General features: G+C 43.6%; 2 protein-coding genes across 3 annotated transcripts in view; one reads left to right on the top strand and one right to left on the bottom strand.

The window, feature by feature from the left end:
• LOC142159791 (uncharacterized) overlaps positions 1 to 23,588 on the top strand; it is a 1,176,369-nt gene that overhangs the window by 474,237 nt on the left and 678,544 nt on the right. The gene's annotated exons all lie outside the window — the stretch shown is intronic.
• LOC142160016 (uncharacterized) overlaps positions 1 to 23,588 on the bottom strand; it is an 84,508-nt gene that overhangs the window by 46,072 nt on the left and 14,848 nt on the right. The window contains exon 3 of the mRNA XM_075214935.1: positions 181 to 1,497. Coding sequence (XP_075071036.1) covers positions 181 to 1,497 — 1,317 coding nt within the window. The remainder of the gene's footprint in view (positions 1 to 180; positions 1,498 to 23,588) is intronic.

Consider the following 23,588-nt stretch of genomic DNA (forward strand, 5'->3'; position numbering starts at 1 on the left):
TAAAAGAAGTGCCTTTTATAATTGTAAGTAATGCAATGTTTATAGTACTCTTGCAACCTGCCTCATATCTATCATCTCATGGAAATTACTTTTCTTATGTGTCAATTATCTGATGTTTTAGGAGAGAGTGTCTGTGTGTAAAACTATTTCAACACTCAGAACATGGGAATGTTTTCTCACCTGTGTGAATTCTCTGATGTTTAACAAGACTGGACTTAACTGTAAAACATTTCCCGCACTCAGAACATGAAAATGGTTTCTCACCTGTGTGAATTCTCTGATGTTGAACAAGATTAGTGATAACTGTAAAACATTTCCCACACTCAGAGCATGGAAATGGTTTCTCACCTGTGTGGATTCTCTGATGTTTAACAAGACTGGAGTTTACTGTAAAACATTTCCCACACTCAGAACATGGAAATGGTTTCTCACCTGTGTGAATTCTCTGATGTTTAACAAGATGGGCGATAACTGTAAAACATTTCCCACACTCAGAGCATGGAAATGGTTTCTCACCTGTGTGGGTTCTCTGATGTCTAACTTGATTGGTTTTACATGAAAAACATTTCCCACACTCAGAACATGGAAATGGTTTCTCACCTGTATGAGTTTTCTGATGTGAAACCAGAACTGCTTTCTGTGTAAAACAATCCCCACAATTAGAACATGAAAATGGCTTTTCACCTGTGTGAATTCTCTGATGTTTAACAAGACTGGACTTAACTGTAAAACATTTCCCACACTCAGAACATGGGAATGGTTTCTCATCTGTGTGAGTTCTCTGATGTTTAACAAGATCGGAGCTATCTCGAAAGCATTTCCCACACTCAGAACATGACAATGGTTTCTCACCTGTGTGAATTCTCTGATGTATAACAAGATTTGATTTATATGCAAAACATTTCCCACACTCAGGACATGAAAATGGTTTCTCACCTGTGTGAATTCTCTGATGTATAACAAGATTTGATTTATATGCAAAACATTTCCCACACTCAGGACATGAAAATGGTTTCTCACCTGTGTGAATTCTCTGATGTATAACAAGATTTGATTTATATGCAAAACATTTCCCACACTCAAAACATGAAAATGGTTTCTCACCTGTGTGAATTCTCTGATGTATAACAAGTTTTGATTTATATGCAAAACATTTCCCACACTCAGAACATGGAAATGGTTTCTCACATGTATGAGTTCTCTGATGATTAATGAGAAATGATTTATATGTGAAACATTTCCCACATTCAGAACATGGAAATATTGTATCACCACTATGAGTTGTACTAGGTGTAGCAATATCCGAGTTATTAAGAAAACATGCCTCATCATTAGAAGGATCAGATGATATATGTGCACAGTTACGTAATTCCTGTATATTTGGAGTAATGGGTTTTCCTCCTGGAAAATCTTTTATGATGTTGTTATCTTCAGTTTTATATCCTGGAGACAAAACTAGATATCCCTCTGAGGTATTCTGGCTTTTGTGTCCATCTGCTGGAATAAAATAGATGTATGGAAATTAGACATTGAGTAGCAAATTTTAGTGAGTTCAAGATGTTTAATTGTTTAATTTATACCTGCAAACAAGAACACTTCATTACAAATCAAAATATACAAATGTGATAGCAAGATGTTAGTGTAGGAACCCAGAAGAAAATCCTGGTATCTAGGGGTTCAGGATCACAGAGGCAAAGAAAAGGTGTGGCTACAACTGTACCTTTATTACAGATAACTGCAAACAATAGCTTATCAAACAATACTTTAAATAACATCCAGTGCTCACTAAACTTCAACCATCACCCAGTGACATCCCAGTGTTCAATAACCGGAAATCATTTTTGCAAAAGAACAATTTACAGCACTCATTAACACTCAAACAAAATAAAACAACAATATGTACAAAAATGTGTTGGTTATTAAATTTTTTTATAAAAATACAAAACTTATTATTATTTATTAATGGGAGGTGTGTGCCTGTTGTGCACTACACAACTTTTCAAACCTTGGAATCAGCTTGGACACTGCCACCCTCATTTCCTGTTCAACATAAATTTTTGAACGGTACTTGCTTTTGATTACAGCAACAGCTGAAAACCCAGCTTCACACAGATATGTGGTTGCAAATGGAACTAGGATTCGCTGTGCTTTAGTACTTAGCATTGGATATTCATCTTTAATGGATATCCAAAACTCTTTAAGTCCCATGCTGCTAAATTTTACTTTTAAAGACTTGTCACAGGAGAGCTCAATGAGTTTTTCTTCTTCTGTAGAAGTGAATTCAGATGGGGCATTCGTACTGAATGGGTTCTGAAAAATATTTTTCAAACCAGTCACTGAGCTTTGTAAGGTGCTGCTCAAACACTGATTTAAGGTCATGTGTCAAGTAAGCATCATTGGATGTAACAAACTGATGCAACTGGGGGAACCAGTCATTGTAACCATCTTCATTTAATTTTCTTTTCCATTAGAAGCAGTTTTTTTCTAAAAGCTGATACCTTCTCAGAAAGTTTAAGAATGTGTGTGTTACTTCCCTGTAGTGAGAGATTCAATGAATTCAGCTTGTCAAATAGATCGCACAGGTATGCTAATTTACATAAAAAGTCAGTATCCAGGAAATTATTTGCACACTCGTGTACTTCTTCTTCCAGATAGGAGTAAAGTTCCTGCCGTAATTCAAAAACACGGGAAAGTACATTGCCACGGGAGAGCCATCGCGAGCTACAGTAATATAACAAAGACGTGTGCTCAGAGCCCATATCCTCACACATTGCCTTCTGTGGCCGAGTTTTGATGAAGTTCACCACTTTCAACACGCTTTCCATGACTGCGTTCAGTGGAGGACTCAGTTCCCTGTGGATAATGCAGTGGTTCCACAGTGCATCAGGAGCTTTGCTTCTTATGAGTGCCTGCAATCCTCCATAACATCCAGACATAGAACGACCACCATCAGTACAAACACCAAAGCACTTTGTCCAGTCTAAGTTGTTTTCACTCATAAAAGTGTCAATGATCTGAAACAAGTCTTGTGCCTTTGTACCTGCAGTGATACTTTTACAAAAGAGATGGTCTTCCACAAGATTCTCACCATCAACAAAGTGTGTGTAACAAATCAAATGAGCATCCTTGTTACTGTCTGTTGCCTCATCTAGTTGTAGTGCAAATTCCTTCCCTTTCATTTTTTCAATCAGCTGGTCATTCAGATCCTCAGCCATATGTTGGATTCTGCGACTCATGGTATTGTTAGATAAAGGTACCTTTGAAAGCAGCTTTCCCGCTGATTCCCCAACCATAATGGTGACCATATCCACTGCAGCCGGTAAAATCAGTTCTTCTGCGATGGTGTGAGGCTTTTTACACTTCGCAACTCTATATGCCACCTTGTAGGATGCTAGCAAAACATTTGTTGGTATTGATGCTTGTTTAAAAAATGTACCTTTTTGGTCTTTTAATTCTTTTAACCTTCTGATGAAGTAATCGCGTGATTTATTAGCCATGTCAGGGTGATTGGTCTCTAAATGGCATTTTAGTTTGCTTGGAATCATGCTTTCTGATGACAATATTTTCAGGCATAATACACACTGTGGCCGCTCTTCCTGGTTGACATTGACAGATGTAAATCCCATGGCAAGGTAAGTATCGTTGTATCTGCGATGTTTCCTTTTCTTCACGACATTGCCACAGGTGTGTGGTTCGCCATCCTTTTCTTCACTAGCACGCTTCTTTCCAATGTTCAAAAATGTTTCCATTCTTGGTGCAAGAAAATAATTCTGTCCTGAAGCAATCACCTAAAAATAATTATTATTAGTTCAAGTCAAATCCTGTGTAGCTTCTATATAAGAAGTAAAATTGCATGTTTCCCAGAAGCAACACCACACAAATAGCAGGAACAGTGCAGGGTGGCACCCCAGAATAGTGTCGCCACAGTATTGCTGTATATGTACCAAGTAGATCACCTACTGATGGCTCTCCTCCATCTGCAACAGTTATTGGTCAGCTAAATTAATGAGCGCCTGGGAATACCTACATGAATACCTACATTAACGAGCGCTTATCTCAATACAAAAAAAGAGTGTCCTTTCTTTTAAAATGTATCTCAATGCCAAGCATCTCACTTAAAGGAGTGACAAGTTGTTCATAAAGCACCATAAAAAGATATAGGAATGTTGAGGGAACAAGAATATAGAATCATATTTAAAAAGATATAAAATATTTCATATAAAATATGCACATATAAATGTACATCACGATATGACTAAGTAAAAGATATAGGTAATAATAGTTATTGGTAAAGGAAGAAAATTTACATGTACAAAAAGGATGTTTAAATAAATGCAGTGTATGTCCATCACACTGTGCCCCTGTTTTTGTAGCCATCTGTGACCTCTGTGCCCCTGTTTTTGTAGCCATCTGTGACCTCTGTGCCCCTGGTTTTGTAGCCATCTGTGACCTCTGTGCCCGTTTTTGTAGCCATCTGTGACCCTGTTTTTGTAGCCATCTGTGACCTCTTTGCCCCTGGTTTTGTAGCCATCTGTGACCTCTGTGCCCATTTTTGTAGCCATCTGTGACCCTGTTTTTGTAGCCATCTGTGACCTCTGTGCCCCTGGTTTTGTAGCCATATGTGACCTCTGTGCCCCTGTTTTTGTAGCCATCTGTGACCCTGTTTTTGTAGCCATCTGTGACCTCTGTGCCCCTGGTTTTGTAGCCATATGTGACCTCTGTGCCCCTGTTTTTGTAGCCATCTGTGACCTCTTGCCCCTGTTTTTGTAGCCATCTGTGACCTCTGTGCCCCTGTTTTTGTAGCCATCTGTGACCTCTGTGCCCCTGTTTTTGTAGCCATCTGTGACCTCTGTGCCCGTTTTTGTAGCCATCTGTGACCTCTGTGCCCCTGTTTTTGTAGCCATCTGTGACCTCTGTGCCCGTTTTTGTAGCAATCTGTGACCTCTGTACCCCTGTTTTTGTAGCCATCTGTGACCTCTGTGCCCTTGTTTTTGTAGCCATCTGTGACCTCTGTGCCCGTTTTTGTAGCCATCTGTGACCTCTGTGCCCGTTTTTGTAGCCATCAGTGACCTCTGTGCCCCTGTTTTTGTAGCCATCTGTGACCTCTGTGCCCCTGTTTATGTAGCCATCTGTGACCTCTGTGCCCCAGTTTTTGTAGCCATCTGTGACCTCTGTGACCCTGTTTTTGTAGCCATCTGTGCCCGTTTTTGTAGCCATCTGTGACCTCTGTGCCCGTTTTTGTAGCCATCTGTGACCTCTGTGCCCCAGTTTTTGTAGCCATCTGTGACCTCTGTGCCTGTTTTTGTAGCCATCTGTGCCCGTTTTTTAAGCCATCTGTGACCTCTGTGCCCGTTTTTGTAGCCATCTGTGCCCCTTTTTTTGTAGCCATCTGTGCCCCTTTTTTTGTAGCCATCTGTGCCCCTTTTTTTGTAGCCATCTGTGCCCCTTTTTTTGTAGCCATCTGTGCCCCTTTTTTTGTAGCCATCTGTGCCCCTTTTTTGTAGCCATCTGTGCCCCTATTTCTAGCCATCTGTGCCCCTATTTCTAGCCATCTGTGCCCCTTTTTTTTTTAGCCATCTGTGCCCCTTTTTTTGTAGCCATCTGTGCCCCAGTTTATGTAGCCATATGTGCCCCAGTTTATGTAGCCATATGTGCCCCTTTTTTTGTAGCCATATGTGCCCCTTTTTTTGTAGCCACCTGTGCCCCTTTTTTTGTAGCCACCTGTGCCCCTTTTTTTGTAGCCACCTGTGCCCATTTTTGTAGCCATCTGTGCCCATTTTTGTAGCCATCTGTGCCCATTTTTGTAGCCATCTGTGCCCATTTTTTTGTAGCCATCTGTGCCCCTGTTTATGTACCCATCTGTGCCCGTTTTTGTAGCCATCTGTGCCCCATGGGGAATCAATTTTTTTGCTCTGCACCTTTCAACTCCATTTTTTTCTTCTTACCTTTTACTTGCCTTTCTTTCTTCAGTAGTTCTATTCTGTCTTCTTCTGTTCTGTGGTTTTCTTCTGTTCTTTGCCTGTGTGTTCTCGCTCCTTGCTGCACTGCTCTTTGAAAATGTCGGGCGTGATGACTAGGGCGTGACGTCATCACGGCCGACGTGCAGGGAGTACTCTTTTTTTTTTTTACTCTGACGGCCGGCCGCCCGAGGAGACCAATCGTGGGGGAGGGTGGCAGGCAGAGGGGAACGCTCAGCGTTCCCCGAGGCAGATCACCACCGGCCCGCGGCACCCCTGTGACCTCGCCGCGGCTCCCTGGCGCACAGTTTGGGAAACGCCGGCATAGACCCAGCCACAGGGACATACAGATTGCACAGTCACATATGACAATGCAAAAACGCAGAGTTTGGTTTGTAATATTTCCCAAGCACACACATGGACCAGCCTCTATCATAGGACAGGGAGCCTCATTAGCCAGTGACATTGTCCAATCACAATGCTCATACAGACACTGCCCACATAGAAAGGTTAGAGCTTTGGTAGAGTAGACATGGAATAAATAAACACCACATCCTATCCATTGGCCTAGACTACTCAAAGTTCACCAAGTGGACATATAAGTAGCAAAATAAAACAGTGAAGCAGCCTCTATATCTCCATCTGATCAACATCAGGCAGCAAAGACCCGTGGCCAGAGTAATGCTACTAATTTAGGCTGAAGCCTCTGTGTAGACAAGCACTGAGAGGGAAGGAGAGCAGCTTGACAGAGTAATACAGCACAGTAGGAAATAGCAACACATAATGATGAAGGCACAGATCGGAGCAGAGCATTAGGACCGAGTAGGAGAATGGAGCAGGGCACAGACGGGCAACAGCAAAAAGTGAAAAAAAAGTATAAGAGCAGAGCAGGATACGGAGATAGGTCAGAAGATGAGTAACCACAGTACAAAGCATCCAACCACATTCCAATATTAGTACATCCAAACGGCATCAGAAACACCACATCACCACACCAACCTACACTGCGCCACGCAAAACTCCTGACTCCCACACTGGGCAGATACTTTTTTATGGGAGTAGAACAAGTGATTGTGGTAGTGTTTGAACAAGGAGAATGTGTCACTCTTTTCTGTAATAGGTGTTTATTACTCACCAGTGCTGATATCTGTAGGGATTTCCTCCTCCTTACACTGCAGATCACCCCTCACATACGTCTCTTCTTCTCTCGCTATATTTTCGACCTTAATATCAGTCAGAACATCCGACTAAATAACAAAAAAAATCAATAGAGTAACACTTTAATAATGTCTTATTTCATTAATTGAGATTAAACAGAATAATATCAGTGTATTAGACATACACAGCTGTTTTACAGATATTATTTTGGTAATTTTGCGAGACCTTAAATTCCATCTACCTGACACTCCTGTGGGATACTGTCATTTTCCTCTTTACGATCCTGTGAATAAAGAGGACGGGGACATCTCTCTGGGGTATTTCTATTACTGGATCCATCTGTAGAAGACACACAGTGACTGAATACATTGTTTAGGTGTGATGGTCAGATGTTGTGTGTACAATAACCTAAGCAACCTAGAAATAAAAGAGACATCTCTTATATGTTCCAATCTTAAAGTCATTATAAAACAGTAAAAACAGGCTGGACCAATGAGAAATGTCAACACCAGTAAGATCTCTATGTGATGGGATGAATGTCTACTGTCATCAAAAGGGTTAACAGAATTGACAATGCAAACCCCCTGTTTTGTAGATAAGATACAGGGGTATAATGATCCCTGTTAGTACAACGATATTTCTGTCACGGAGCCTGAGTTTGGAGTAGACCTCGAACCCCTGATCTAGCTAGACTTATAACCAAGAGAGGTGCGGAGAGGTATTCACCAGGGATCCCCGCGAAGGAATATGGACTTAGCTCGCGGTCCTCTAAGGGGTATTAGAGCAGGATGAGATGGAACCGTGGAGCGGAGTAGGACTGCTGGACAATAAATGCAGAGGTTCAGGTGAACGGCAGTGAACCAAAGCATTGAAATCTTTTAGAAAGGTTCCTGAAACAATACCGCTGGTCTTGATTGTGGAACATGTAACACAGGATACCAACTGAGAAGTGGTGAACTGCAGAGAACTGATGCGCTGAGATCCCTGAAAGCGAATAACCTGAGACCGGGACAGATGATGAGGCACGAGGTTCTTGCAATAATACCACATGTCTTGATTGTGGAACAGGTAAGACAGGATTCCGATATGCAAACAGAAGCCAGAGAGAACAGCGTTCTAACAGGTATGAAGACCTGAAGATCTGGCAACGTAAAAGAGTAGCAGGTTCTTTAAATACACAGAGCTGACAGGCAATTAGCCAATCAAGAGAATGCAGGAAGTTTTGAAAAGATCAGGGAGTAAATGTATCAACCTGAGAGTTTTCCGGCGGGTCTGAAAAACCAATCAGATTCTAGCTATCATTTATTTAGTATATTCTACAAAATGACAGCTAGAATCTGACTGGTTGCCATAGGCAACATCTCCACTTTTCAAACCCGGCGGAAAACTCTCAGCTTGATACATTTACCCCCAGGTGTTCACATGCTCAGTGCAAACCAGCAAGTAAATGCAGGGAGTAAAAACCAAGGAAAACAAGTAAGAGCAATGAGCAAAATGCAGGTTAGCTGGTGCAATGTGTGACAATTTCTATATGTCCAGCACACAACTGGTTTCAACTAGTCTCAGGGGGAAGAAGAGGGAGGTTGGATTCAGAGTTGTATTAGTCAGCTCAAAACCAGGAAGTTTTAGCTTCAGTTGAAACATCATCGATAAAGCTGTGTCCAACAAATTATCCTGAATTCACTGACTACGATCAAACAATGGGACTCCTTAGATCAAGACATTTGTCAACAATCAAATTGTTTTCCACAGTAAGTACTTATTCATTTTATATGTATGCATTATCATAAACATTTGTATTATCTTTTTACAATTGTTTTTCATCAATTATTATAATCTCACTCCAGAACACAACAGTTAATTGTCCATCCTGAGACAGTCTACCCCTAGTGTTTGATTTTAGCACATTCTCAAAAGACATGGAACAATGAATTTTTAGGGACTCCACATCTCCACAGTTGGGCAAGAAAGAGAGAAACATTAAGTGCAGTACCATAGGAACATGGAACCAACTGTATAAAGCTTGTTCTCAGCCTCTTCTACTTTACTACTGATGAAGGCATTGTGTATTAATGTCAACATCTTGGGCCATTGTCTATCTGAAAAAGTCTCCCGAAAAACTCGTTCCCACTTTTTAACACAATCCAGCGTGGCATTAAAAGCGGAAATCCTACAACATACCATAGATAAGAGGCTGTGACCACATATATGAAACGCAAAATAAAATTGTGGATGGGGTAACATTTTCTTGTTCAGGAGAGAGGACACAAAATGCTTAATTTGATCATATATCTCATAAAATGGAAAAAAGCAGAAAGGAACTAGATATGGCACTATCTGAAAAAAAGCAAAGAAGATGCAGCTTTGCAGTGCATCCAAATCCACGTTTGTGTAAACACATTCCATCCTGATTCTAAAAATAACCGGTGTCCAAATCAGTAAAAAAAGCACTGTCTTGTAAACTGAAATGTATCATTCTGATGTTCCATCTGACCTGACCACTGATACCTTTAATCAGTGGAACTGTCCTTATCAGGGCACCTGAGCGAAATAAAACATCACTCTTTGCTTCAAGACCCTGCTTGACAACTTCTTCAATATTGCTGTAATCCTGTGACCTGCAGATTAGACCCGGAATCTAATCCGTTCTCCGGCTGTTTCTGAGGTTGGTCCCAGCTTTTCAGTACCACCGCTCTGCCGCTACCCAGCAGCTGGCCAGTGTGTTAGGCCAGGGGGATCCACAGCACCCTGATCCATAGTAAGCAGTCAGGGGTACCAGCTCAAGTGTACCAGCACATGAGTACACTAGCAGCAACAGTTACCCAGAAGGAACGTGGTTCTGGGCACATAAAGGAGCCCAGTGGTGGCAGCAGGCTCCTCCTACTGCGGCAGGAGGGGCGTATTCAGAATAAAGAAAGGGGGCGGTGGCAAAGTAAGCCAAGCCGGGTCCCAGCAGCAACAGACAGGGTGGCAAAAGGCGGTCCATCCTGTCACAGTTGTGCATTAGGTTTGGTGCGGTGAACCCACTGGTACTGGTTCCTAATTGTGCTTTCATCTGAGTATTGCACATTTACAATAAAAGTAAGTTTTACTTTGCCATTGTGATTTCATACCCACAGAGGTACCGGATGTGCCAAGCTGGCACATAAGGACGTCTCAAGGCAAACCACCCAGCTGGTGCGGTAAAAGAGCTAAACAGTCATTAAATATCATCACCAGCAAAAACACCCTAATACTGTTCTATCTGTACAGGATTCCAACTCATCAAAATGTCGGCGAGTAGTGTGGATAGTAATTATTTGTACCATTACTGTTTTATGAAAACAGGGAATGTCATCTTCACAAATCCCATGTGTCCCCTTAACCATACGGAGATCCCTTCAAAGTGGAGACATTTCTTCTTTGTGAGCATTAACATCCACGTCATGTAATGTTCAGATTCCCCGATAGGAAACTGAGCCAAAGTAAGTCCAGATATCCTCCTCTGAGGATGAATATTATCAGTAGACAATGACAAGATAACTGGTCAGGGAGAATATGTAGCTGAGCAGGGTGTGGGTTCCTCTGGTTTCAGATTAGTCTGCTGGTGAGAAGCCTCAACTTGGAGTTTGAGAAGAGTTCACCAATATCCTCTGCCTGTTCAGGGCAGTAAGATGGTGTTTCCTCTTACTAACTTTACTCATGGCCTGAAAATATCCTGTTAAATATGCTGTAGTGTCAGGATAGGTGCAAATAACCTGTGATCTCACAGCTTCAAGATAAATCACACACCCATAACCCATTTTACATGTAATAACATAGGTAGTTGTAGTGCTAGTATACAGCTTGGATCAAATACAATTAAGAGAATGTGATCATTACTGAGAACCACATATATAAATATTATTACTACTATTAGTGCACAGGGAGAATTATGGATAATGTCACACAGGGTCTCATTCAGCTATTGAATCACTATGGTGACTTCCCTTGTACTGATATATAGGAATCACCAGAGAGTGTGGGGGAGGGGAGACTGGTCAGATCTCTGGGCTGGTAGCTCACAATGATATGATGTGAGGAGGAGAACAGAAGTCTAATAGGGGCTGATGGGTCCTGACTCCCCCACTGGGCAGATACTTGTTCCTCATTAGTTTGTACAGACAGAGGACGATGTAGAATAAGAGATTGATGTAGTACTCACCTGTGCGGATATCTGTAGGGATTTCCTGTTGATCACCCCTCACATACGTCTCTTCTTCTCCCTCTATATCTTCTGCCTTAATATCAGCCAGGTTATCACCCTAAATCACCCACAGAGCAATAAAACACTACTTTAATAATGTCTGATTATATTATTTGAGATTAACCAGAAGAATATCAGTGTATAATACACACACAGCTGCCCTACAGATCATATGGTGAAAAGTCACTTTGGTATTTGGTGAGACCCTAAATACTACCTACCTTATAGTCTTGTGGGATAATATGATTTTCCTCTGTACAATCCTGTGAAAAAAGTGAATGGAGACATCTCTCTGGGGTATTTCTGTTACTGGATCCATCTGTAGGTGACACATTGTGACTGAATACATTGTTTTTAAGTGATTTATTGTGTGCATCTAAGTGGCCCCTCAAAACTGCTTTCTCTTACACAATAAATGATAGTCTACTCTTACCGCAAGACATGAGGGTCTGGTGATTCTCCATCATCACGTCCTTGTACAGAGCCTTGTGTCCTTCTAAATACTCCCACTCCTGCATGGAGAAATAGACAGTGATATCCTCACACCTTATAGGACCCTGACACACACAATGATACAGTCATCACCTAGACACATCCCATGGTGTTACTGTATAATGTCCCATTCCCAGCAGTCACCTCTCCAGTCAGCAGCTGTATGATCTTTTTTAAACAAAAAAATGGGATTAATTGTTTCTAAAAATAGACTTTTTGCACAATGTCTTTCCTATATGTAACAGCTTTCTATGAAAGTGGAGTGAATATCTAAGATGGGTGCAGCTCTGCCACCAATCTGTGTCCTCTGTATATGGCCGGCACCCCCACAGATGAATCACCTTCTCTGGACAGATTAGTGCAAACAGCAAGATGACGTTGTGTTGGGAGCTAGAGGATAACAGAGGACTAAGAGTAGCCGATTCACTGAATGCAACAGGAGCTGCAGGAGAGGTAAGTTGTAAGATTCTGATATAACTATTCTATAAATGATGTCACAGAATCTCTCACCTCTCCAGTCAGCAGGTAGATGATCTCCAGGGTGAGATGTAATATCCCATCACTTAAATGACTGATCGTCATCACTCCACTCCCATTCCACTAGGGTCCCAAAAGACTCTGCTCCCGGCCCTCTGCTTTTCTGAATGAACCTCTGCTATAGGTGAACAAATTCACTCATTCAGACTCCAGTACCACCTTTATCTCTCCTACCCTGACCTTTCCTCTCTGTCTTCCCCAAGGTGGCTACAGCTCTTTGAAAGACATATTACCCCGTACACACAGACATACATATGGGGAAAGCATGAGCTGGGCTATCTAGAAGAGATGTGATCCTGGCTTAACCATTATCTGAGCATATAAATTGATTGAGCAACTTCCACTTCTGTATTGCTTTATCTGAGCATGCCTGGAAGAGAGAAACAGAGAGATATAGAGAGATAGACACACACACATAGGAAGAGAGAGAGACACACACACAAAAACAGAGATAGAGACTCAGAGAACGAGAGAGAGAGAGACCACAGTGACTGGAATACTGTTAACCAATAGTGAATTTCATCAGTTTTGGACAATTTGTGATTAGGTCCCAGCATGAACTGTCATGTTAGAAGCCACAGTTATCCTATCACTGCCCTTCATGTTTATGTATGAAAAGCCTGCTGGCCATGTATACAGCACAGGGTAGGATGAGGCATTTACTGGAGGATAATCATTTAGTCTCTGAAGATTCTCACACACACTGACATTCTCTGTGAGAGTCTATTGTTTAGTAAAACAAGAAGCCCTGACTGACACCCTCAGCTCAGTGAGCTCAGCCCTTTGTTACATGGACATGAAGGAGCTGATTCATTATGGAAAGTAAAGGAGTAAATTTGCTCCTGGATAAACCATGTTACAATGCAAGCGGTGCAAATTAGTTTATTATTTTGTACATAAGGAATATCCTGGCTGCTGTTCACGTAGCACAAAAATACTTCATAGCTTTATTTTTACACTGAAATTTAAAGTTGATCCTGCCCTACCCCAACTATATATCTGTCCCCATATTTAAATTTACCTCCCCCATAATGCAACATGGTTTTGTCAAGGTGCAAATTTACTATTTTTTTTGCTTTGTATTATAATACATCATAGTTGCCTCCTCTCCTGGTATGTCCTTTCTGGGAGTCCATACAGGAGAGCAGGACAAAACTTCCCTCTTCCGAACCACCTCAATAGTAAAATGGGGGGGGGGGGGGGGGGGGTAGCTTAGGACACAAATCACGCATCATCGTTGCCCTGGACCCTGGTGTAATTGGTCAGAAAAAGTTATTCCCGTTTAGGGGTGAGGCCAAATGACGCAATCCGCAGAGCCCTTCCCCAACATGACCACCTACCCCCCAATCTCCCGGATCATTCCTTGTCAAAGTTAGCGAGTATGAATAACATGACACCGGAGCACGGTCCGTGTTATAACAGGACACCATAGTCTGCTCCACATGTATTCTAATAACAAGATACCAAAGTGTACTCTAAATGTATTATATCAGGACACCAGAGGCTGCTGCACCTGTATTACACTAATTACACCTCAAACTGTGTTATAATAACAGGGCCGCAGTCAGCTGACACGTATTATACTCACAGGACACCAGAGTCTGCTGCCCCTGTATAATAATGTATAATAATAATAACATAATTACCTGGTGCGGACACAGCAGTCACCTCTCTGACTCCTCCTACTCTAAGGTCACCCGGAAGTTGTAATAGAAGAAACAACACTTCCGGTCTGTGCGTTCCAACAGAACTTCGCTGCCTGTGTTCCACATACCGGAAGTCAAATAGAACTGACAGACCAGAAGCCTGGTGGACCGCACAGGACGGAAAACGGTGGAACGAACGAACCGGAAGTTTGGTGTGATGCACTGGCCGTAAGTCGTGTTGAACGCACAGGGAGGACGTACTGTGAAACGCACAGACCGGAAGTCATGTGGACCGCACAGTCAGGAAGTCGGTGGAACGCACAGACAGGAAGTCTGTGGACCGCACAGACCGGATGTCAGGTAACATCTTCCGGGTGAGAGGACGCAGTGACTGGCAGGTTATGTACCTACATAGATATAATGAGATATAACGATAAACATAACACAGGTAAAATAAAATAGGTGATGAATGAGGAGGATATAAGTATTATGAGGATTATACAGTAGGAATTACTGTGACTACCACAATATCTCTTAGATGCAGCTGCTGATTGTTACTTGGGACTAGGCTGCCTGTTACCTCCTGAGTGGAGGAGAGGAAAATTACTGTCACATATCTGTCAGTCATCAGCTGTAAGACATTACTTGTTCTGTACTGATATACGTCCTAAAGTACATTCACCTCTTCACTCTATCCTGAGGGATCAATGACATCCAAGTTATTTCCCCTCTGATATAACAAGACCACACCACAATGGCTGCGCCCAGTAACATTTATGGTGTTCCCCTCCCCCCGCACTGAGATACATAGGATGACACAGCTGGGTGCTGGAGGGGAGATGTCTCCCAGTAGAAGAGGGCAGGGAGAGAGAAGGGTGTCTGTGAGTGTCACACACTGGGGGGTGAGCAGTGACAGGGTGTGATGGGGACACAGTGTAAGGGGGTGTAGTGAAGAGCACAATACAACCTGGGGACAATGTGATGAGTGGCTTAGTATATAATTGGGTCGGAGAGAGCAGGGAGGCATGTGAGAGAAAAGCTAGTAAACAAAAGGCATGTGAGAGAACTGGTGGCAAAATAGTGACTTGCGAGATAAGCTGGGGGGCAGGGAAGAATTTAAGGGAAAAACCGGTGTGCATGGGGTGGCATTTGGTAGAAAAACAGGTGGACAGGGGGTAACTTTTGTGAGAAAAGCTGGTGAGCATAGAGGGAAGCATGTAATAGAAAAGCTTGTGGGATTGGGTGGCATGTGATAGGAAAGCTGATGGACAGTGGGCGATTTATGAGAGAAAAGCTGATGGGCTAGGGAACATGTGGGAGCAGACAGTCTCTCGCATTACTGTGTCCCAATGAGTGTGTGACTGTCTCACCAGTGAGCAAGTGACAATCCCCACCCGCTCTGAGCATGTGACAGTCGTTGAACCCGGGGGAACATGGTATCCCTTCCCAGAGCTCGTGGCGTGTGACAGTCACCCACCCCCGTCCCTCCGAGGAGCACATGGAATTAGTCACCCACAAAGAGTGTGACAGTCCCCCCTCCCAACACCAAAGCTCCTTATGAAACCCAGATCATGACTCTCCCCATCCATTGCTCGAACTGTCACAAGGAATTCAACACTCCTCCCAAAATAAAAGTCACACTCACTTTCCATAAGAGGGATGTTAAATATGTAAAGTAATCACACAGAACCTGAATCTGCACATTGCAAATAACAGGGGTTTCTGGGAGTTGCAGTCATGTATGTGTGGGAGTTGAATGTGAGAGAAAATGGAGTCAAGAAGCAGCCATTTTATGATGTTTAAAATAAAATGTGTTCTAAAGTTATATGCTGACATAAATTGCTTTTAATGTTGTTTTCGTTTATTTTTAAGTTTCACTTCGTTAGAAAATACAACATTTTTATTTCTCCTTTTTTAGTCAATGTTTTACAGGGAAATGGTTTAACCGTAAAATTAAAGAACTACGGTGTAACCAATCAACTTGCTTGTGGTTTGAATCATGCTGTTTTGCAATCTGCCCACATGTAAGTGCTGTTGAGACTGATTCATCTTCGGAAGTAAGATCCGTTGCGTGCGGTATCTTGCGTGAAATTCCTCTGTGCATGCTCAGAAACGGACTTACGCCGGTGAATGCAATTGTATCTAATTCATGTCTGAACACAAGTGACACCTCCAACTGCCTACAACTTGAAGGGAAGAACAGGGGCAGGAAGGGACAGATGCACATAGGCAATGTGCAGTAAGAGGGCACCGAGGTTGAGCTCTGGGTATCTCTTAGGTTTGAGTTTTTCAGCCGTATTACTTGCACCATGTACAGGGCAGGTGTAAGTGCAGACTGATAGTGATGACTACATGTATGTATCATCATCATCATTTATTTATATAGCGCCAACATATTCCGTAGCGCTTTATGTATGGCAGGACATGTGTGTAAAAGAAACTATAAAAATACGTTTTATGTATTTTTTTGCATGTGTTGTGATGGGACTTTATATTGCACATATGTATGTGCCTATCCTGCACTGTGTTGTCTACATACGGCTATTAACATATAGCCAGAGCTTAATTATTTCCATATTGAAATGGAAATGTTTCTCAACAACCGCTTGTATGTGAATATGGACTGTGAAAGTAATAATTGAAATAAACATATATATATATATATATCACAAATATTACCAATATATCAACAATAGGATAAGAAACATTAACACAAATTTATGTATAAGAATCATATGCTCAATAATTATATCCTCTCACTTTAAGAAGGAATAAAATTATTTACTTGATATTTTTATATAAAGGTCGACGTGACCCAGTGTAAGGAAACATAGCAATAAATAATGTGTCAATGTCATGAAATGAATTGCAGGATGGACAAGGGTCAGAAAATAAAAGGGACACATAACGTACAGAACATGGACAGGACAGAGATAAGAATAAGTTATGTCAGTTCAATAAAATTAATAATGCCAGATAAAGAAAATCACATAACAGATGGTCAATGTATTTTAAGAATAAACATAATAGGTAATTGGGGGAGGGCATTAATAAACATTATGTTATTGTGTCATTCTAGGTATAAAAGGCATTGTACTAAAAATAGAATACTGTACGCCAGTGGTTCCCAAACTTTTGCAGTTCGTGGCACCCTTAGAGTCTCCATAATTTTTTGAAGGCACCCCTCCAAAATAATTACCGAACAGTCCCGTTTTATAAGTAGTTGGGTCAAAAAACATAAGATATTTAGATCAGGACAGAAATACTTATTTATTATATATATTTTTAAATTATATTTATGTCAAAGAATAATTTACAGCTAACTCACACTGTGCCCCTTCATCCATACACTATGTGCCCTCCTTCATATCCACACACTCTGTGTCCTCCTTCATATCCACTCACTCTGCCGCCTTTGCATCCACTCACATAGCCCCCTCTGCATCCTCACTCTGCCCCCTCCTTCATTCTTTTGCCCCTTCATTGTTGTTTCCTATCACCATTCCCCTCCATTTCTTTACTCACCATCCTTTTCCTTCTTTCTTCTATTTCTTCTGTCTTTTCTTCTGTCTTCTTACCAATTCGGCAGTGCCTGGGACCCAGCTTCCTCTCTCCTGCCGCTTGTCACTGAATGTCGGGCGTGAGGAGGGAGGAGGATGCTGGGTCCCGGCCACCGACCGGATTGGTAAGTTCTTTTTTATTTATTTTTTTCTTCTTTCTTTTCTTCCTGGCCACGGCACCCCTGTGACAGTGACGCAGCACCCCTGGGAGCCACGGCGCACACTTTGGGAACCGCTGTTGTACACTATAAAATATTGAGTGATGGGGGCGTGGCCAGGACACCATACTATGTGGGCACGTTTTCAGGAACTCCGGATAACGAGCCTGGAAAAACAATCCAGTGTAGGAGATTTTGCCCCAAATTCCAACCCCTGCTCAACCTTATTACATCTGGGAGGCAGGCGTGTTTCTGTCGCTGCCGGAGGAACCTCTGGATACTGCTGCAGGAATCTGTCCTGTTGCCCCATGTGGACTAGCCCTCGCAGACCATCCACTATGGACACCTCCCAGCCGGGAGGTGCCCTGTGTGGGACTCGGCCGCATCTGCCTGCCCCGCTGCCCGCCTTGCCCCCTGCTCTTGGGATTCAACTCGTGGCTGGGAACATCGGTTCCAGTGTAGGAACCTGCACCCGGAGCTGCAGATTTGTGTTGGGCTGACCCGACGGGGCTTGGAAGAGGTGGGGCCTACCTCCGGTCTAAAAGCCTTGGAGTTGGGTGACTGCTGTCCTCCCGGCGATCTACTTCCGGTGGGGCGCGGCGAGAGGGCCCTGCAACAATCCTCCCCCCCCCTCCCCCGGGGTAAGTGGACCCCTAGCACCCTTCCCTTGAAAAATCTTTGCTGGCAGGGAACAAGATAAAAGCGCCTGACCTTACCTGGCAGGAGATATATTGTCCGGCAGCATCCTTCTCCAGGCTCTGGCATCTATCATGTAGTGGATCTCCAGTGAACGCTCCCCTGTGTACTGCACCTGCCTTGCAATCTTGGTGCAATCTCCTTACACAGAGCTGGTCGCAAGCTGAGCTCAATAATACTCTGCTGCCCTCCAGTGGCAGATGGTCAGTACTGCAACATCTATTATCAAAGCTGCAGATCTCTATCTACATATAGTAGCCCTGAAGCTGCAGGGGTTAATATAAGCCATAATATCAGCACCCCTTTATCACCCTACATTTTCCTCGGAGATTCTCCACAAAGAGGGCTCGAGCATCCCAGCTGGATTTGGCCATCTTATACCTCCTATCTAACATCTCCGTCACGAAAGGGTGCATATCTCCGGGACGGCGTCCCTTTCCCGTCCGTGGGTACTTGCTTTATCCAAGCACACAAGTGGCAGCATTCCCTGGACACCTCTCCTCATACTCGCAAACAGAAAGGTCTGGACTTCTACCTGGCTGGCCATTGTTCTGCTTTAATATAAATCGCGATATGGAGTAAGTTACGACGCTCCGCATGGCCCCTGCGCCAGGGTTCTCGCTTGGAAATCCGTAGGGATGTCCACTTTTCTAATTTAAACACAGAAACCTTCACAACAGCCCTTCCTGTTTGATCTATTGGTGACCGACTCCTCGAGTATACCATGCCGAGGGGGGCAGGAAGACGGGTGGATCGGATCTCTCTCAGAGCCTCAAGAAGATTTCGTTTATGGAGGCAAAGACTCCAAGCACCTCCTCTTCACATCGCAAAGCTCATTCTGATTCTGACGATTCGGACTCCTCGCCATTGACCCGTAAGGATTTACAATCTTTGTTCCGGGAGGTTAAGGATACAAGGAAATCAGTACAGGCGGTCTAAACAGAAGTGCAAAAAGCTATTGGCTCACTAAGGGTGGAGCTCTAAGAACTCGGGAATAGGATGGACCATTTAGAAACTAAAATGGATGAAGCTGCCTCCTCTCACCAGGACACGATGACTGACATCCAACGATTGCAACAAGATATGCTTCATATGCAGGAGCAACAAGAGGATCAAGAGAACAGGGCCAGGTGTAATAACCGGCGGATCAGAGGAATCCCTGAGGAGGTGGATCAATCCCTCCTAGATCAATATCTTAAAAGACTTTTTGTCAGCCTAGCTCCTGCTACTCCAGAGGATCAGCTTCTTTTGCAAGGGCCTACAGAGCCCTTCGTCCTCAAGAATCCTCCCAACCTCCAGATGTCATCCTTCGGTGTCACTATTATACTACCAAGGAAGCGATCCATCGGGAATTTCGCAAGACTGACTAAATCTCCTTTGAGGACGCCTCGCTGCAAATTTTCCAGGACATTGCTCCGCTTACTCTCCTCAAGAGGTGTGAATTGAAGCTGGTGACATCTATTCTTGGGGACAATAGCATTCGCTATCGATGGGGCTTTCCATTCCGCCTTTTGGTCTGGCATCATAACAAGCTTCACTCTGCACGGTCAATGGCCGAAGTGGGACTCCTTGGGACTTTGGGCCTCCCGGCCCCGACCTCTCTCTCCCACCCTGCGGCATCGGGAACATTGCCCAGCTCTCTGGGATCCACCTCTGTCTCCCGGAAGCTTCCAACTACCGAGTGGACGACTGTGACAAGAACCGCTAAGCCACCTGTTGCTGTTCCACTGCCTTGATATATGCTTACTGTGTTTCTTTGTTCTTTTTGTCTCAGAAACCACCCTGTTTCACATGCCTTCTCTCTACATGACCGACCGCCGGTTTTCGGTCCTTCTCATGTAGATTTGGAGGAATTAGGTGCCATTGGCTCCAGTTGTTGGGTTAATTTGTTTTCTTACTAAGTTTATGTGTGAATACTTTATTGTATTGTTGTGTTATTGTTTCAGTATGCTATTCATCTACTGCCCTCATTTCAATCTCTTTCTCTTTTTCTGGCAGAGTCTCTGCCTTTGGGTAGTAGCTTGATTTCCTTCCCTCACGACATTCCTTTTCCATCTATCCTTCTTCATTGCGTTTCTGACCCTGGTCGGGAGGTTATGTGGGTGTCCACATTCCACGGCTGGTACTCCCAGGCCTTTTCATTGTTTGTATTCCTGGTCACGTTCCCAAAATGGGTTTATTGCCCTTTCCTAGCCCTCCCTTGCCACTGGCACTGCCCCGTACCTTTCCTGTCTGGCACCATGGTCCAGGTGTTCCTATGCACGCTGGCCCTGTCCAATACCTCACTCCCCCTTTTTTCTTCTCCTTTCCTTCCTATCCTTTCTTACCTCAGGCACTTCTTCATACTCTGTGTCTTTATCACAACAGTATTAACTTGGAACTGTCCTTGTTTTTTTTTGTAGTGCGGCCGGTCCTCGCTGGGGGACCTGAGGCGGCCCTGTCTTCACCTCCCGATGGCTCCTAGGATCTTCTCATTGAACGTTAAAGGTTTGAACAGTCCAGAAAAGAGTACAACACTTTATCTCACACTTAAACAACATAGGGCAGATATAGTTTTTCTTCAGGAAACATATTTTACCAGTCATTCACATCCGGAATTGAATTCTAAATGGTACCCTTCTGCTTGTGACCCCGGACAGAAAAAACTGGGGGGTAGCTACACTTTTTGCATCCCACGTGACATTTGAGCTTTTGACATCTCATTCTGACCCTGACGGTCGATTTCTAATCCTAATGGGTAAGCTAATAATACTTTATGCACCCTAGTTAACGTGTACGGTCCGAATCAAAACCAGCATTCATTTCTTGTTGTCCTAGACTCCTTGCTCTCTCAGTTGCGCCAGGGAGAAGTGATTATGGCAGGGGACTTTAATGTTGTAGTAGATGATACTATAGATAGGTCGTCCACTTTGCTCCCCCCCGCTAGTGGCTCGGAGTCATGTAAATCTAAGGCCTTGGTGTCCCTTCTTTACCATCATCTCCTCCTTGACTCCTGGAGACTTAAAGAACCCTAATCCTGAGACTATACATTTTACTCCTCGGTTCATGGAACTTACTCGAGCATAGATATGGTTGTCCTCAGCCACGATCTGTCATTGAAGCTCAGGGCGGCCCATATACATCCGATGGTTTGGTTTGACCACTCTCCTATATCAGCCGATCTTTCAGACATAGTATCCCGCCCTCGCCCCGCTACGTGGCGTATTAATGACTCCATTCTCCATGATCAGCCATTTACATCAGAACTCCGGACCCTTCTAGAGGAGTATTTTCTCTTTAATGACCTCCCTGATACTTCCCCCATGACTCTCTGGGAAGCCCATAAGGCAGTAGTGCGGGGCCATCTCATTAGCATGGCCTCACGCCGTAAGAAGTTGGCTATCTCCAAACGTGCTTCATTAACTATTCAACTCCAGACTCTGGAGAGACAGCATAAACTATCCCCAGATGAAGATGTACTGACCAAACTTCTAAAGGTGAGATCTGACTTGAACCTCCTTCTCTCTGAGTCCAGTGCCTCGGCCCTGAAACAGCTGAGGCAGACGTTCTACGAGAAGGGAGATAAACCTGACAGAATATTAGCCACTCGTCTGAGGGCTCAGAGATCTGAAAACAACATTATGGCCCTGAAGTCTCCTTCTGGCTCACTCATTTACAGTCCTGACCAGATAGGGCGCGAGTTTCAGAAATGTTATTCTACATTGTATAATTTGGATGCTCTGAATCCCGGGAGCACTTCGCCTGCGGGTACTATACCTTTTTTGAGGCGGGCAAATCTCTCTACTCTTTCCAGTAGCCTAAATCAACAACTAAATGAGGAGATTACATTAGAGGAAATACTGGCAGTTATCAAGGACCAAAAGACCTCCAAGGCCCAGTGGCCTGATGGTTTCTCCTCAGCCTACTATAAAAGATTTTCCCAGACCCTGCTTCCCTACCTCCGCTCCCTATCTTGCATGGAGACCCCTTTCCTAAATCCATGTTAGAGGCGCGTATTGTAGTCATACATAAGGAGAGGTAAGACCCTAGCGACTGTGCAAGCTACCATCCCATCTCCCTTCTTAATGTCGACATTAAGATATATGCAAAGATCCTGGCCACCCGCCTGAATGGAGTCCTTCCGGATCTAATCCACTATGACCAGGTGGGCTTCATCCCGGGTCGCCAGGCTAGGGATAATACTCGTCGTGCAATAGATCTTATTCAAATTATTAATCAAAGACGTCTTCCGGCCATGATGCTTTCTCTGGATGCCGAGAAGGTGTTTGATCGAATTTCTTGGGATTTTATGACTCTTGCTCTGAAGGCGTACGGCTTCTTGGCTGAATTTCTAACCGGAGTATCTGCCCTCTATAACTCTCCCTCAGCTAGGGTCCTGGTTAACGGATCTTTATCAGACCCTCTCTCCCTCTCCAATGGGACCAGACAGAGCTGTCCCCTATCGCCCTTAATATTCACGCTAGTGATAGAACCCTTGGCGGCAATGATCAGACAGACGGCATCGATCTCAGGTGTGACAGTGGGGCCGTGGGAATTCAAGGTTTCTCTCTTTGCGGATGACATACTTCTTTCTCTGACAAACCCTCAGGAATCTCTACCCGCCTTATGTAAACTTATGGATGAATATGGCCTCCTTTCAGGCTATAAAATTAATTTTGTTAAATCAGAGGCCATGCTCCTCCATCTCTAAGAGCCAGTTTACAGACCAATTTTGCACTACGCTGGCAGGCGAATAAGATCAAGTATCTCAGAGTTTATATCACCTCTACTTATGATAGATTATATCGGGAAAACTTCCCCCCTTTTGACTAAAATCAAACAGGACCTGGAGACGTGGAAGAGCTATATCATATCTTGGCTGGGGAGGATTATCGCTATCAAGATGAACTTGATCTCTAAACTTCTATATCTTTTTCAGACTCTTCTGGTGAGGATTCCTGACTCCGTATTTAGAGATTTGCACTCCTCCTTCCTAAAATTTATATGGCGTGCCAAGCCCCCTAGAATCTCGGTAGCAGTGCTCAAAAAGCCCAGGGCTCGGGGAGGCAGAGGCTTTCCAGACATTAAATTTTATTATTTGGCATCCCATCTGACCCAGGTGGCGGAAACCTATGCCCCTTACCAGTCCATAACATGGGTGGACCTGGAGACCCACTTTG

The sequence above is a fragment of the Mixophyes fleayi genome, chromosome 6 (assembly GCF_038048845.1).
Source record: "Mixophyes fleayi isolate aMixFle1 chromosome 6, aMixFle1.hap1, whole genome shotgun sequence".
NCBI classification, from domain to species: Eukaryota; Metazoa; Chordata; class Amphibia; order Anura; family Limnodynastidae; genus Mixophyes; species Mixophyes fleayi.